The 16,497-nt window shown below is 35.6% G+C and overlaps 1 protein-coding gene across 4 annotated transcripts in view; it reads left to right on the top strand.

Annotated features, from left to right (window-relative positions):
• ERBB4 (erb-b2 receptor tyrosine kinase 4) overlaps positions 1 to 16,497 on the top strand; it is a 918,585-nt gene that overhangs the window by 604,502 nt on the left and 297,586 nt on the right. For all 4 annotated transcript variants that reach the window (XM_087919620.1, XM_087919622.1, XM_087919619.1 and 1 more), the window contains exon 5: positions 11,197 to 11,262. In XM_087919620.1, the coding sequence (XP_087775746.1) occupies positions 11,197 to 11,262 (66 nt within the window). The remainder of the gene's footprint in view (positions 1 to 11,196; positions 11,263 to 16,497) is intronic.

Raw genomic sequence — 16,497 nt, forward strand, 5'->3', positions numbered from 1 at the left:
GGTTATTATAATTGGTTGAATTTTACTGTATAGTGCAGCGTTGGTGTGGTGTCAGGGTTTTCAATTCAATGTGTGGAGTGTGAAGGATGTGTGTTTATATTTATTTTCATGGTTATGATGTGCACTGAAGATGGTGTTTGATTTCGTTGTACGAGGTGCAATGACAATAAAGTAAATTAAACTAAACTATTGACAGTTCACAGAGAATGCTGAAATAATTTATATTTATCTTCTGGGGAAAAAAGGAAAAGGAAAAAAAAACTGGCATTCTCTAAAGTGCTATTTCTATAATAAACAAGAAGAATATATTGCAAATGAATCCATCATGATATAGAAAAATTTAGACATATTAGGGCTTAGATTACTTTCAAACAGCTTATTTTCTCATTTCTGAATTTCCAAGCAAAATAAGTCTGACCCTTGAAGCACATTCTTGTATTCTTAGAAGTAAGCCCCAATGAGTAGTTTACATAGGATTATGCTCTTTGACAGTTCTAGTTTTAAAGATTTTGCACTAATTGACAATTCACATAACAAAAAATTATAAAATGATAGCTAAAAGAACAACTTATGATTCTGAAATAAATTACCCAGTTAAATCTTTATTGATTAGCCCTTGGGGCGTGTCAAAGTACAAAATTCCAAAAACAAATTATTACTAAAATTTGATAAAAGCAATTTAAAATGGAATGGGATGAAATACAATTTTAAGTAAAATTGGAATAAAATACAATTTACAATGAAATTGGAATAAAATATATTAATTTAGGGTATAGATAAAATATGATAAAAGTATATTTCAGTGTCACCCCTGCAATCACCCTGCCTACCGTCCCTGTCCTATTGTTTCTTTTTATTTTTCCTATATGTATCCATTTCATGTATTCATAACTATGTTTATACTTATACCTATTATCTTGTAAGTGATTGACAAATCAATCAATCAATCAATCAAACAAACAAACAAACAAACAAGCAAATAAATAGATAGATATTATGGATCTCCTTTAACGGATCTGCTGCAAGACTATCCCTCTCCAAAAGCTACACTCTGCCCCTACATGGCCATTTTCACTGCGGCTTTCAGAGAGACTTGGCAAATTATCTTACTGGTGTTTTTTTTTTAAAGTTCTATCCATAGATCCCTGGATGATTTCCAGTTCACAGCTTAATTTGAAAGGCTGCACCTTGGGATATTGATGGCTAGTGTTACATGAAATATGAGGCTCGCTGCAAAGATCTGGCTGAGAGATAGGCTGTCTGTGGCAATTTCAGCAAAGTATTGAGGCTAGCTATAGCAAAAGCATGGGGACAGAGTTGGACCCTTCTAGTTCCATTATAGACAGCAACCAGATAGGATGACCAGGGCAGATGGATTAGTATCAGCTCATAGATGAGAATCCATTTGAAGACTATCAGTGAAAAAAGAACTGGGCAACTTCAGTATGAGTGATGGCAATAATGGGAGGGAAGCCAGGATTAAGCAGCCAGTGGTTACTAAGATAGGCAGCTCTGCATGGAAGGTGTGGTGAAGCCATGGGTAACTTGTGGCTCCAGCGCAGCCTATATTAAATACAAATAACCATTTTTGCCATGGGAGTATTTTCTTCCCAATCATCTAGGAGACAAAGATATCACTACTCCTATGGTAATGAGCAAAATATTTATTTATTCATTCATTTTATTTATTTATGTATGGCGCAATCAAGGAGACTCTTGATGATTTATAATGTATTCATAAACAAAGCTGTAAAATATCCATGATATCATACATAGAAATAAAAATGAAAACACAAGTAACAAAATAAAACATAAAATGAAGATAAGTAGTCAGCACTTATCTTATAAACAGTTTTAAAATCAGTAAAATTGATGGTTAGCTTTTATATTCCAAATGTTTTCCAGAATAATTATGTTTTTAATAACTTCTAAAAAACCAAAAATATGAAACTTGACTGAGTTCCTATAGTAGGCCATAGCAGAGCATAAACTTTATGAGAGAAAAGCAACACTCACATGTGTTCTGTGAAATGGGGGACCAGTGGACATTTCCCTCAGGATATTCTGCATTCTGGATTAATTGAAGTTTCAGGGTCGTATTAAAAGGAAGCCCCGGATGAATGATGATAAAGGTGCAAGGTACAGTAGTGAGAATGTACTGAATCCCGAGCAAAGCTACCACTCCCCTCCCCCAATCATGGTTTCCATCTGTCTATCAAGTAGTAGTCCTCAGTTCAGAAAGTCAATGGTAATGTTATCACATCAAGGAACTACAGTGAAGACATCAAAGAATCTTGATGAAAAAAAAAACAATAAATCTGATGAAAAAAGAGCAAGTTCAATTTCAACCCTTTCAGAATCTCTCCATCTCCAGGCTCTTGTTTAAGGCATTGGCAGCATTTCCCATGTAGCTGAAAAGTCTGCTTCCTCTAGTAACTTCACTCTGATTAAAAGTGCTCAAGGAGTGATTAGAGTTAGGTTAAATAGTTGCCCCATTTGGATGGATGGATGGAATTAAGGAGGGCCTTTTTAGGAGACTGAAGCATCGGCCCTCCTGAAGAAAGATGATGAGCCCAAACTTCCATTGCTAAGCAAGACAGTTGTTAACTGAGTCTTGCCCCATTTTACAAACTTTCTTGCCATAGTTTTTAAACGAATCACTGTAGTCATTGAATTAGTAACACGGTTGTAAAGTGAATCTGGCTTCTCCATTGACTTTGCTTGTCAGAAGATCACAAAAGATGATTACATGACCCTGGAACATGGCAATGGTCATAAATATAAATTAGTTGCCAAGCATCCGGATTTTGATCATAAGGCAATGGGATGTTGCAATGGTTGTAAGCCAAGGACTACCTGTAGCTTTGTCTTTCTTCCATATTGTTATGAAAGCAGTGAACTGAATAAAACCTAACCCTGAATGTAATATCTTGCCTTGTCTTGGATTGGTCCATTAAAAATCAATCTAATCAGATTTCACCCAATGGTCTGGATTGCAGACTTTTCTAGTGGTTATGAACTGATAATCTTAACAAAGTCTTTCTTACCTCTCCACCTGTAAGAAGAAGTTCTATAGTATAAACCTTATGACAGAAGATGAGTCAAATATACTGAATTAGTTTATTTCTTTCTATGCAGAAAATTGCATTAGTAAAATAAATCACAGGATTGGAATCTAGTCCAATATCTGTTGGGCACCTTATTATTAGCAAATAAAGCAAAGCATGTTTTCTTTCAATTTACATGATATATGACCTTCAAAAAGACTTGTGATAATTTATTTCAAAGTTCCACTATCTACACTTTCAGCACCTCATTTTGCCTGTATAACAGTGAGAAGAGAAAACAATAAAGCCAACACTTTCAAGTTTCCAATAAGAAGAAAAGACAGTTGGCAGGCTTCTTCTTGCTCTACAGTTAGATATCTCTATTTAAATGCAAATTATCATCTGACACTACAAAAATAACATAACAGGAAACAGGTAGACATGTCAAAGTCTGTTAAAAATAACTTGTGTTTATTTTCAGGAGAAGATAAATGTGGTGGAATTTTTATTAAGAATAATATCAGCACCAAGCTTTTATCTGGATATGGCAGTTCCATGATATGTTGATTAGTATATCATTTATGGAGCTTTCTTGAAATACTGCCCATTTCTGTCACTTGGGAACAGAGTGACAGCATAGGTTGCTTTTCCCATCTGTTCTCCAGATATGTGGATTTAATTTCCCTGAATTCTCAGCACTGGCTTTGCTGTCTGGAGCATCCTGGAATCTGAGGGCAGAGTTGAACATCTGTAGATCTCTGTTTCAGAAAATAAAGCATTCTTTAGAATATTTTCTATGTATAGTTCTTGCACCATTATTAAATCACCAGTTCCTTAACAATCAGAGTGTGAGGATTGCATAACATTTGGAAGCTTGGCTATTTGTGCTTACATTGAATGACTGAAAACAGAAAAATGTAATGCCATCAAGAAGATTAACAATTAACATAATGCAATTAACATAGCATGAATGGGCATGTATGATGGAGGAAAATGTCCAGCACAAAGAGATAAAATAAAATAAAGAAAATTAGGTTTGGGACATCTGTGTGCCAAATAGTGAATTATCTATTTGCACTTGAACAGCACTAGTGCTGTCTGTCTGTCTGTCTGTCTGTCTGTCTGTCTGTCTGTCTGTCTGTCTGTCTGTCTGTCTGTCTTTCCCTCCCTCCCTCCCTCTTTCCCCCTCTCTCTCCTGTCTGATCTATATGTCTCCTTTTTATTGAATCATAGGGCTGGAAGGGACCTTGGAGGTCTTCAAGTCCAACCCCCTACCCAAAGCAGAAGCCCTTATTCCATACCTGACAAGTGGTTGTTCAATCTTTTTTTGAAAAACCCATTACTTTCAGTATTGGAAGACTGCTATCATGTCTCCCTCAAGCCTTCTCTTTATTAGATGAAGAGATTAACATATTTAGCCTAGTTCTCTTAGACATTCATCATATGGTCTAGCCTCTAGACTCCTTATTATGTTTCTTGCTCTTCTCTGCACTCTTTCTTACACATTGAAAGAAACATTCTTTGTTATCTTTGACATTTGTTGTGAGTCTTACTTGATTTTGAGTTTTAGCATTTTTGACTCCATGCAGATTCGGGCTATTTTGTTGGTAATCTTTTTTAGTTATGTCCCCTTCTTTCCATTTTTTATACTTATCCTTTTTGTTGCTCAGTTTGTCAAAGGCCCCTTTGGGCAATCATGCTGGTTTCAATTGGAGTCTCTTGTTTTTCCTTCTCTGTAGTACAGATAGTCCTCCACTTACAACCATTCATTTAAAGATCATTCAAAGTTATAATGGCACTGAAAAAAAGTGAATTATGATAATTTTTCACACTTACAACTATTGCAGCATAGGAACTTTGGTGGTGCAAGTGTTCAAATGCAGTATTGCGGGCTAACTCCTGCCCACAGCCTGGAGTTCCGTCCTTATGGGCTCAAGGTTGAGTCAGCCATCCAACCTTCCAAGTTCAGTAACATGAGCACCCAGATGTTGGAGGCAATATGCTGATTCTGTAAACTGCTTGGAGAGGGCTGTAAAAGCACTGTGATGCAGTACATAAGTCTAAGTGCAATTGCTATCCTCATGGTCATGTGATCAAAATCCAGACTCTTGACAACTGACATGTGTTTATGGTTGCAATGTTTTAGGACCATGTGATCACCTTTTGCCACCTTTTGACAAAAAAGTCAATGGGGAAGCAAGATTCACTTAACAACCATGTTACTAACTTAACAACTGCAGTAATTCATTTAACAACTGTGGCAAGTAAGGTCCTAAAACGGAGAAAAAAATTCCTTAACAACAGTCTTACTTAATGGAATTTTTGAGCTCAATTGTGGTAACTTGAGAACTATATGTATTGTTTTTATTTTGGTCTTTATTATCGCATTTTCTAGAGTTTTTGTCTTGAGTTGTTTTTCCCTCTAGGAGTTCTTTTCATGGAATCCTTCCTAATCTCTTTCTTAGTTTGTTGAAGTCAACTCTCTTGAAGTCTAGAACATTAGTCTAACTATGTTCAGTCATGTGTCCCTGCATTATGGTGATTAGTAATATGGCAAGGTCACTTTCCTCCAAAGTTCTTACAACTTCCACACTATCAACCACTTCATCCCTCCTGGTAACAATTAGGTGCTGTGCAACTGTCCCTGTAAGGCCCAGACTCTCTCCCCATCAGACAATAAGAATGAACCTTTGAAAACTGGGTATTTCAAAAGGAATTCTTTATTGAAAAGGAAGATATCCAGGGGATGTTGAGAGCAGGATCTAATATGACTCCAAGCGTGCAGCTTAGATAAAGGGAGTTAGAACCCCTACCCTTAGTCTGGTGTGGATTTCATCAATACAAAGAAGCAACATGTTAATTCCCTTCCCCCACTTTTTTCTTGGAATGTAGTTGAGAAGAGCTTCCCAGGAAGCTTCTTTCAGAGCTGGAATTTTTATGGCTCCTTCTCCTCTTGCTATCTCTCCAAGAGGTGACAAGTTTCCAGGCATCTGGGCTCCAGTCCCCAGTTGTATATCATGTGCAAGTTGCACAGATTCAATACAAGAATTAAGATATTCAAGTTACATCAAAAAGGATTACTTGTATCAACCCCCCCCCCCTTCTTCTTCCATTGAAGAATGGCAGATACACCGATCGGACAGTCCCTCTAGTTCACTTTTCCACCTTTAGCAAGACAAAGCCGACACTTTAAAGTATTTGATCTCCATTTGCTGTAGTGTTTATCTCCAAGTTGATGTTGGGGTAGTTGAAACCCCATGTTATGGTTTGTTGACTGCCAATGGAGATGGCAGTTGAGTCAGATGAGTCAGAGGAGATGGGGGGGGTGTCTGGGTTACCATTGGAGATCTGAGGAATAGGAGGTCTCAAAGCCAGATGCAGAGCGGGACCTATGTACTCATGCTTAGGTGGAGAGACAGCTGTTCTCAGGGCCTAAGATGAGTCAGGGGGAGGAACAGCTGGGCCCTGTCCTAGATGCACATATGTGCAGAGAAGTGCAGAGAGAAGAGCATGCAGAACTGAGGGCCATCTATTCAGGAAAAGAAGGCGATGTTAGCAAGCCTCTCCCTGGGTGGGATATAATGGGACAGAACACCCCATCGCCACAGTGGTGTGTTCTCTGCACATACCAGCTAATTGATTACCAAAAAGTTTGTCTATTTCCTCCACTTGGTTGGGTGATCTGTAGTACCCGCCTATGACAATGTCATTTATTTTTCTTCTGAAATTCACCAAAATACTTTAAAGAAGACTTTCCTCCTTAGTATTGTGTATTTTGCTGGCAATTCTTTAGATACAAAAGAACTCCTCCTCTTTTGTCAGGTCTTCTTGTTTTGAACAATTTATAGCATTCTAGCAGTATGTTCTAATCATGGCTTCCATCCTACCAATTTTCAGTAAAGCAACACTACTTTACTTGTCTTCCTGAACTAGGACTTCAAGATCTCCCTGTTTGTTCTCCATACTTTGAGCTCTGTGTTTTCTTCCTCCATCTCTTGCAGTATCCCTAAGTGTCCCTTCTTCCTCATTAGTCTCTTCCTCATTGTCTGATTTGTTGTTTTGGGATTATGCTTTGGGCTTGGTCCTAAACATTGTTCTCCTTCCCCTTTTAGTTTTATCTAAAGCCTTTTATATGAGCTGGCCAGTTGTTTTCCAAACACATTGTTCCAAGTTTTTATTAGGTGCATCCCATCTCTTACCAAAAAGCTTTTCTGTGGTAATGTAAACCAAGGTCTAAAAATCCACAGTTCTCTTGACAGCACATCCCTTGAGCCAGTGGTTTATGTCTAAAATTCTCTGCTGGGTATTGGGTGTTGACCTATGGTTGACAGTATGAAAGAGAAGATGACCTGTGCCTCATATTGTTTTTGTCCTGTCTAGTTGCTTTTAATCCATAGATGCTGTTTCCAGACTCTTGGTTGTATTGGTCATCCTAACATGAAACAGGGTATTTTTCTTCCAATCCAATAAGTTTGCACTCGGTGCAGATACAATTTGGGTCACCCAAGGGTAGGAATATATATATATATGGCACTTCTATAACTCTGGTTTCAATAAAAATATTCTTGAAAATTACAATTCTGTTCAATACAAAAGAAAATCAGAGAAAAAGAGAATCATTTGATTGCTAGTGATAGTCAGTGTGGAAATAAGGGGAAATAAGAGTTGTCCATATTGAATTGGATTTGAGCCCCAAGTCAAATTGGCCTTATGAATCAGTTTAAGCAGGAAGTGCTTTTTTATTCACTAGACTGAGATCTGAGCCTTTCTTTTGGATTATGTCATAATGAATTGAAAAGATTATTTAAAGCATAGCCTTATCCAAAAATAGGATTTAATTTAATTTAATAGGATCAATAGGATTTAATTTTGTCAGAAGCATAAGACTGTATTTCAGCGGGCAGTATTCCCAGTGACATTCAGTTTCTTCCTTTTTAAACTGAAATGTATGCTATTTGGATCGGGCAAAACTATTTTCCTCATATATGAGAGAATAGACCTGAACAGAATTTCAAGTCTTTGCAAGTCTTTTCTTACATTTATGTATTTATTCCTTATTACTTTTATATAATGTCATAATTCTTCACTATCTCTTTACTCTTCCTCATTCCTAAATAACTTTTTTTCTAAGGCAATTTGGTGCATCAAATTTTCTTATAGAGTACATCAGAGGATGTTTAATAACAATTATCATTGTTCCAGGTTAAACTTCTGTTCTTTGTGCCAGATGGTATTCCTTTCATCTTGATCAGAATGGGCTTGCATGTTAGAACTATAATGGAAGTCTTGATCCCAATAACCAGATGCCAGGCAATAGCAGAAAACTATATGCAGATATTAAAAAGTTTTCATAATTGCTTCAAATGAATCTTGGGCCTGATGTTTTTAAAGAAATGGTTAGCATACGTGTGCAACTGTTGTATAACATAATTAGTAAATTCTAACAATATTATGTGGTTCTCAGAAAGTGAAGACATTTGATTGAATATATATATACCTCAGAAAACAAGGTATATATATATATACCTCAGGAAAATATATATATATATCTCAGAAAACAAACAAACAAACAAACAAACATATATATATATATATATATATATATATATATATATATATATGTGTGTGTGTGTGTGTGTGTGTGTGTGTGTGTGTATGTATGTATGTATGTATGGCGTTCAGCTTTGTTCGGGTATTTTCCCACGTCATTGTAGTTGTGCTTTTAAAGTTGTAGCGACGTTTCAGCAGAATCTCATCTGCCATCATCAGGCTTCTGTAGCTGAAACGTCGCTACAACTTTAAAAGCACAACTACAATGACGTGGAAAATACTCCAAACAAAGCTGAATGCCATACATTAAGTACCAGAAAACTTAAGAAAAATATATATATATATATATATATATATATATATATATATATATATATATATATATATATATATATATGTTTTCTGAGGTTCTCGTGGGTATTTATATGTGGATCTTTGGTTGTTCGGTTTTGAATCTTACGCGGGAGAAAACCGAACAACCAAAGATCCATATATATATATATATATATATATATATATATATATATATATATATATATATATATATAATGAATGAAGGCAAATGAGTATATATATTCTCCATGACCTTGTGTACTTCTTCAAGTATATTTCTCTGTAGAGCAGAAATATTTATACTTAGTTGTAATATTAAGAAAGGTAATTCACACCAAAACAGTTCCAAACATTTAAGCTATTTTATATGTTAAATATTTTAATCTGTGTCTCTTTAAGAAAAGGAAAAGAGCCAAAGTTTAGGATCCATATTTTGAAATCTGAGTCAATTTTTCACTTTATCCCAGAATTTTTGTTTGATCTCCTGGCCAAAAGTTCATGCCTTAGCTCTCCTTAGAAAATTTGCTTTCTTTATCATTTATGGAACTTGGAGTGGACCAAAAAGAGTCCAGAGAAAAGAAGTTTATATTCTGTCATTTCTGAAATTCAGTACAAATAGGGAACATCAACAAATGAACAAATATACAAGTTTAATCAGCAAACATAATTTTAAGGAGATAAGTCTCTATTATTTTGCATAGGAATATAGCAATATAACTTTCTCCTCAAAATATTGGCCTGGGACAGGACCGGTGATTTAACTGCATAAAGAAAAGAAATTTGGTCCTTAACAGGAGCTGCCAGAAAGTGGCATTACAGACAAGATGTTTCAGTCTGACGTTACATGCAACTACTTGCTGTGTGCATCAAACTATGGTTAGTCTTGCTATAAAACATTAATCAGTTGTCAGAGATGCCTGTCTGCTGTCATTATCCAATGGTTTCTGGCAAAGATGAATTTAGGTTACATATTACAATAGGCATCCATTAAGGAAAAATAGTTTTACATTGGGACCAATTATCCAAAGAATATGGTAGGATCCTCTTAACTGAGTGTATCCAAGCAAATGTCAGCTTTGGAAGTCATATTGAGAGTCAATGCTCTCACGCTGTCACAAGCCTGAGAAAGTGGGAGGGGGGATTCAATTGAGTAGCTCTAAGTAGACAAAACAAAATTCTTTTGTTAGTTCAAGGTCATTGAGTATGGCGCAGAATGAAATAATAATCTTACTTTAGGACAGATTGTGATTGGGCAATGTGATGTGATGATGGCCAAGGGGGGATGGATTTGTAGTTTTGAATATTGCAAGGAAGCCTGTAAACTTTCAGATTTGGGGTTCCACAGATGTGCCAGTTTACTATCCAAATAAAGATACCTTTGAGATATGTCTGTCTTGGAGTTATTGATCAGAATGGAGGTTTGCTGGAACACTGACAGCAAGGCTAGATGGCCAACTAGGATGCGTTAATTTGGGCTCTTGTACCGAGCAGGTCATTGGATTCAGTGGCCTGAATGGCATCTTTCAGCACTATGATTTTACAATTCCAAACAATAAAGTGGACTTTCCACCAGTTTTATTTTTGAAAAATTACTCTAGAGCCAAAGCCTAGGTGCGTTGTTGAAAATAAATATGTTGCTTTGGACTGATGCTTTTATCTAGCATTTTTGTCTCCCGTGAATATGACTATAATTTTAAAAAAACTAAATAAAATGAAATCAGGGAGGCACCATCCCTGGAAGGTGTTAGGGCAGATGTCTGTTGATATACTAATGCTAAACTGTGAATATTGGATCACAGATTTTAGGCCATTTCTTTTCTTTGGACCTGATAATTTCCTCTCTCTACCTTTTTTTCTTATTGTTTGAACATTTACACAAATATAGAGTTGAAAAAATATTTTAATAGTTAGGCATTTAAATTTCTACAGAAGCCATCTAAGACAAAATGGTACAAATAGGATCCGTAATTCCATCATAAATTACCTTTAATTCATATACAGGAAACATGGCAAATTTTCCAAGAAACCCTATATTACATCAGTGGGAAAACATTAATTATCTGATAAAATTTCCATACTAGATTACCTAGTATTACCTAGAGAGTAATAATTAATAATAAATTATACAATAATATTTCCATACTAGATTACCTAGTATTACTTAGATTACCTAATATTACCTAGAGTTCTTCGGAGATGAAGCTTAAAGGCACTGAAGAAAATAGGCATTCAATAATCTCTTAATTTTGTTCAATTTTTTCTAAAGGTGGACAGTGTCACAAATCCTGTGGAAATCGATGCTGGGGTCCTTCAGCAGATCAGTGCCAGAGTTGTAAGTATATTTGAATAAGAAATAATTTTAAAGTGAGAAGAAAACATTAAGACAAACAAAAAATCATGCTGTTGACTTATTACTGAAATTTTTATCAAATCATTATGTTATGAAAGGTTTTTTTTTTCCTCATTGACATAACCTTACTATGATATGGAAATAAGCAGTACAGTCCTTAAGTAGGAAAACAGACTATGCCATAATTCAGAGTTTAACCGTTTTTTTAATGAGAAAGCAATGGAAATAAAAACTATCCCACAACCTGTCTACCTGCTTTTCAAGGAGTTTTACTAAAGTCAAACAGCCTGCTCAGGAATCATAGAAAATTCCCCACAACTAGAAAGTGTGCAGAAAGTAGAAAGATGTCAAAATAACGTGGTATTTGTACTGCCCCCTAGATATTATCACATTGATTTTAAAGTCTGCACTATGAAAGTGTATACATGTATGATTGCTGACATATAGGAATCCATCTTACTGGAATCACTGGAAATCCAAATCCTTAGTAACATGAATAACATAGCATCACTGAGATCTTCATGGTTACAGACACAAACAAGGGTGGGATTCTTCTGGTTCAGACTGGTTCTATAGAACCAGTTGTTAAGATTCTGTGCAGTTTGGAGAACCGGCAAATCATGCCCCTGGCTGCCCCTGGCTGCCCCTGCCCCTCTCTGCCCGCCCCTCCCCTCCCTGCCCAGTCTTTCTCTCTCTCTTTCTCTCCTTCTCTCTCTCCCCACTCCCTCTCTCTCTCACACACACACCTAAAAATTTAAGAAGAAAGGGGAGAAAAACTTGGCAGCATAGACAGAAACTTTGACCCTAACTCTGAGTTTTAATATAAAGAAATATCTTCTTGATACAAAGAAAAGAGCTGGCGATTGATTTACTCAGTGATCTCTATCCATCAGGATCTTGAAAAAGATTCCTAAATCACAAAAAATAAATAAATTCTGAATTAGTTCATTTTTCAAGACAATTGACAATAGTCCTTGACTTACAGCCACTTTTTTAGTGATCACTCAAAGTTACAGCTAGTTATTTACAAGTTCTCACACTTACAACTAACACAGCATCCATATGGCCATAAGAGTAAAATTCAGGTACTTGGGCAACTGTCATGTATTTAAGATGATTGCAGCATCCCAGGATCACATGATCGACATTTGTAACCTTTCATTCCCCCATTGAATGTCAACGTTGGCTTCTGGTGAGGTAAAGTCAATGGGGGAGTTCATTTAATGACCACATTCATTTCTGGAGAGCAAACTATTCAGTTGTCATACTTTTTGGTGGGAAAAAAATGGACCACTAATCATTTCAGATGATTTTGTAGAAGCTTTTGTAAATTCAGTAATGAATTAGGAATACTTCCCAGCCTTGCATTTTAAATTGGAAAATGATTGAATGTATTTACAACATGTGTCTCCTTTTCTTTGAGATGAATATTTAAGATCTCTGAAGTTGGAAACTAATCTGGCAATTTCCTTAAGGCCTTGTGGTGAAAATATGTATTTATTTGGTTATTTATTTATTTAGTGTCCTATCAGTTCCTTAAAAGACAAGAATCTTATGGTTCTGAAGACCCCTAGTAGTTGAAAATGCCTAATCAAATTGATGGATGGATAAATAATATGTAATATGAAAAAATAAAAGATTAACCAAAGAAAAAAATAATTACATATATTTCCATAAGATAAAGACAAGTGCATGTGAGCAACAAACTGAACAACACCTCTAGATCAATTATGTGAAGTTAGCATTTTAACTAAAGAACATCTTTAATTAAAATCCTAGTGTTATACTAATAACTTTACATGCCCCTCTTATTGATTTCAGCTATTTTCCATTTCTATCCCTCTTGGTAGATTTATAATTCTATGTAATAGAGAATTAAAGGAAACATTTACAATGATTAATTACATGCAAATGTGTAACCAAACTAAGTAATCCAACTATTCTTACCACTTTCATAAATGTCCCTGGAAACCAGTGAGAAGGCAGGCCAAGAGGCATCCATTTCCATTGTCTTCTGTTCCCATGATGCTGGAAAACAGATAGATTTAAATACCAAATAAGTTATTTTTAGTAGTTATGATCTGATCCATTATGTGCATCAGCAGGGCTCCTGTGATTGTTGTGTGCTCATTAAAGCACAGGGACAACTCAACTAATTTATAAAAGAGAGGGATGCATGCATGTGTGTAAATATATAGAGAGAAAGAAAGCAATTCAGAATAATGAGTTACTATGGAGTTGTTATTATTTCCATTTTAGGCACCACTTGACTCCAGAACAACTCTGGATGACTCACAATATAACTGAGAAAATATGAATAAGGGGAAAACAGATAAATAAAGAACAAATAAAAACAGAGAACAAAATTGTGAAATTTCCCAATTACCAGAAAGCATGTGCAAACACTTTATTCTTACATTCTAGGCACAAAGTACGCATAAGCAGGATCCAGGAAGCAAGAGAAGATTTGAGTGACGATTAAAAATATCAAAATACAGAAAGCAGATTTAGTTATTTTAGGGACACAAGGTATATTAGAGGAATAGTAATTCATTCTACCACAGAATGCTCCCATAAGAAATGCCAAAGCAGAATGTTGAAAGTGGCCTCAGTGAGTTTAGCATTATTATTATTGTGACAATTCTCAGATATTAACAAAACAGCCAAAAGAATCAAGACAGACCCTGATGTTGGTGATTTTTAAAAACTTATTCTGACCCAAAGGTTAGTCAAAATGTGTAAATTACAGTAGTTAGTCATGCTAATGATCTATCTTAACGTTTTCAGACACTTCCACAGTGAGAAGAATTCTGCCAATTGATGTCAAGCAGCAAGGATTAAATAGGTGGAAGTCTTGCAAAGAAGATAAGTGAAAAACTTAGGTATAGCCATTTTTAGGGATAGCCATTTTTATCTGAATTTCAAGAGAAGGAAAAGACAACTTTCCAAGGATATTCTAAAAGTACTAACAAAGTCAAGATGGTGGCCACAATAGTATGATTGAAACTCTGCCTGATTTATGTACTATACATGGCCATCATTTGGGCTGCGGACCCTGGGGCTTCCTGTCGTATCTTAATTGCAAATGGGCAGGAATCAAAACCTGTTTCTTAATACAAATTCTTACAGAATAAGAGGAAATGATTCATGTCAATTCATTAATAAAAACATTAGTGAGAGTTTGTAAGAATGTTCCTAATTCTGTAATCTTGGAAACCTGAATACTAGGGATGGCAATAAATAGATTACAAAAAGTATGAAGTTTAACTCTGAATTTTGTTCAAAATATCCATTTCTGTGAGAGGAGTTATTTAAAAAGACTTGTTGAAGTTAAACATTATTATCTGTTATTGTATATGTCTTCCATTTTTAATATTTAAAATTGTATCAGTGTGAATGTAGCTAGTTTACTTCCCTCACTGTACCTTTATCTGTACCCTTATCTTTATAGTTATCGCAATGTCATAAGAGCCAATTACATCTTTTGAATGTCATAAAACATGTAACTGAAATATATTTTTCTGGGATTTTATCTGATGTTAATCAATATCTAGTATAATGTATTAAACTATGTAACAAAAATGCTGATTGAATCACAGAAGAGATACAAGGTCTGCCCAGAGGATTTACAGCCTCTTTCTAGACTTAAACTTGTTTGTCAAAAAGCAAGTTTTACTAAAACCATGGTTCTAAACAAATGTGCATAAAACTGAACACTGATTTTCATTTTATGTGTTGCAATGAATGTACAGAACAATCTGGTCATGGAGAGCTGAACTAAGTCTAGCCTTACACCCTAGTTACACCAAACAAAACTCAGAACTAAATTGAAGTGTGGTCTATAATTATTAGCTTCTTTTTTTGAGGTTTTATGATTATACAGTTCTGGACAAAATTTTAAATTCAGGATGGGAGACAGAATAAAGAAAGACACTACTTAAACAAAAGGAAACCTAATTCTTTTTACAAAAGATAAAGAAGTAAAATAACATACCAAACAGCCTACACTTAATTATCTGAACACAATTCTACAATAAAAAGTAAAACTGGATCATTTATAATTCACCAGTTTTACACTGAATGAAAGACAAGGTTGAAACCAACACAAAAACTGAGGAGAAATTTGGAATCATTTTATTCTTGAATACTTTATTTCTGGCTCAGTGTTAACAAATTGACAAATTCTGATTTGGCTTGGACCTGGAGCATATCTTCCTGTCTCTCCAGTAATTTTTGCAAAAAATCTTCAGGGATATATTATTTGCTTTCACTTAATTAAAAGTCTGGAATGCTCTACCTGATTCAGTTGTCTCAGCTACGAATTTTCACACTTTCAGTCACAAATTGACTTCTCTGGACCTTACTTTATACTTAAGTGGTCATTAGAGGGGGAGTGCATAAGTGCACTAACGTGCCTATCATCCCCATCATTGTATTTTTATTCTCTTATTCTTGTTTTTGTTTTTGTTTGACCAGTTCCAATAAATAAAATAGATCAGTTTAATACAAGTTCAATTCAAATGTAACTGAATTCAGTTCAGATGTAATTCAATTCAGTTGAATTTTTAAAAAGGTTAGCTTGTTGCTAGTCTCTTATTTCCTTATCTGTGGTATTAGTAGAAGGGTGTCAAACTGACCTGTGAATCTGGCCCACAAGGTGCTTAGATCTTGCCAACAGGAGTGCCCTGGAAACAGTGAAGGCCTGTGGTGCATCTGCCCGCAAAAACAGAGCTTTTTGTTTACGGCTGCAACTGCCTCCTGCAACCCTCTGCCAGGGAAAACAACTCAGGATGGCTGTGCATGGCTGGCAGAGCGCTTGGGCCACCACAGGTGCCCCCAACATGAGTGATGTCAAGCTGGCCACGCCTACCCTGCCCACCCACCCCCCAGCCCCCTGAGGTCAAATACAAAACTGATGCAGCCCTCAGTGAAATCGAGTTTGACATTCCTGTGTTAGTATGTTTCTATCAGTATTAAAAATAATAATAGGATTTCTTATAAATGCATAATTGCAATTTGAATATCCAGAGAAATAACAGATCAAGAAACAAATAGATTATCATACTTTATTTTGAACCAATCTGCTTCTCATCCTGGAAACTTCAGATCTTGCTTGCTCTGGCTTAGGACTTTGACTCCAAATGCAGTAGCAATGGCAGAGAAGAGAACAGTTTGCAAGCAAGTGGCTTTCAACAATGTTTTAAATGAACTTTGTTT

The sequence above is a fragment of the Pseudonaja textilis genome, chromosome 1 (genome assembly GCF_049901715.1).
Source record: "Pseudonaja textilis isolate UNSWEBS1 chromosome 1, rPseTex1.2, whole genome shotgun sequence".
In the NCBI taxonomy this organism is placed as follows: Eukaryota; Metazoa; Chordata; class Lepidosauria; order Squamata; family Elapidae; genus Pseudonaja; species Pseudonaja textilis.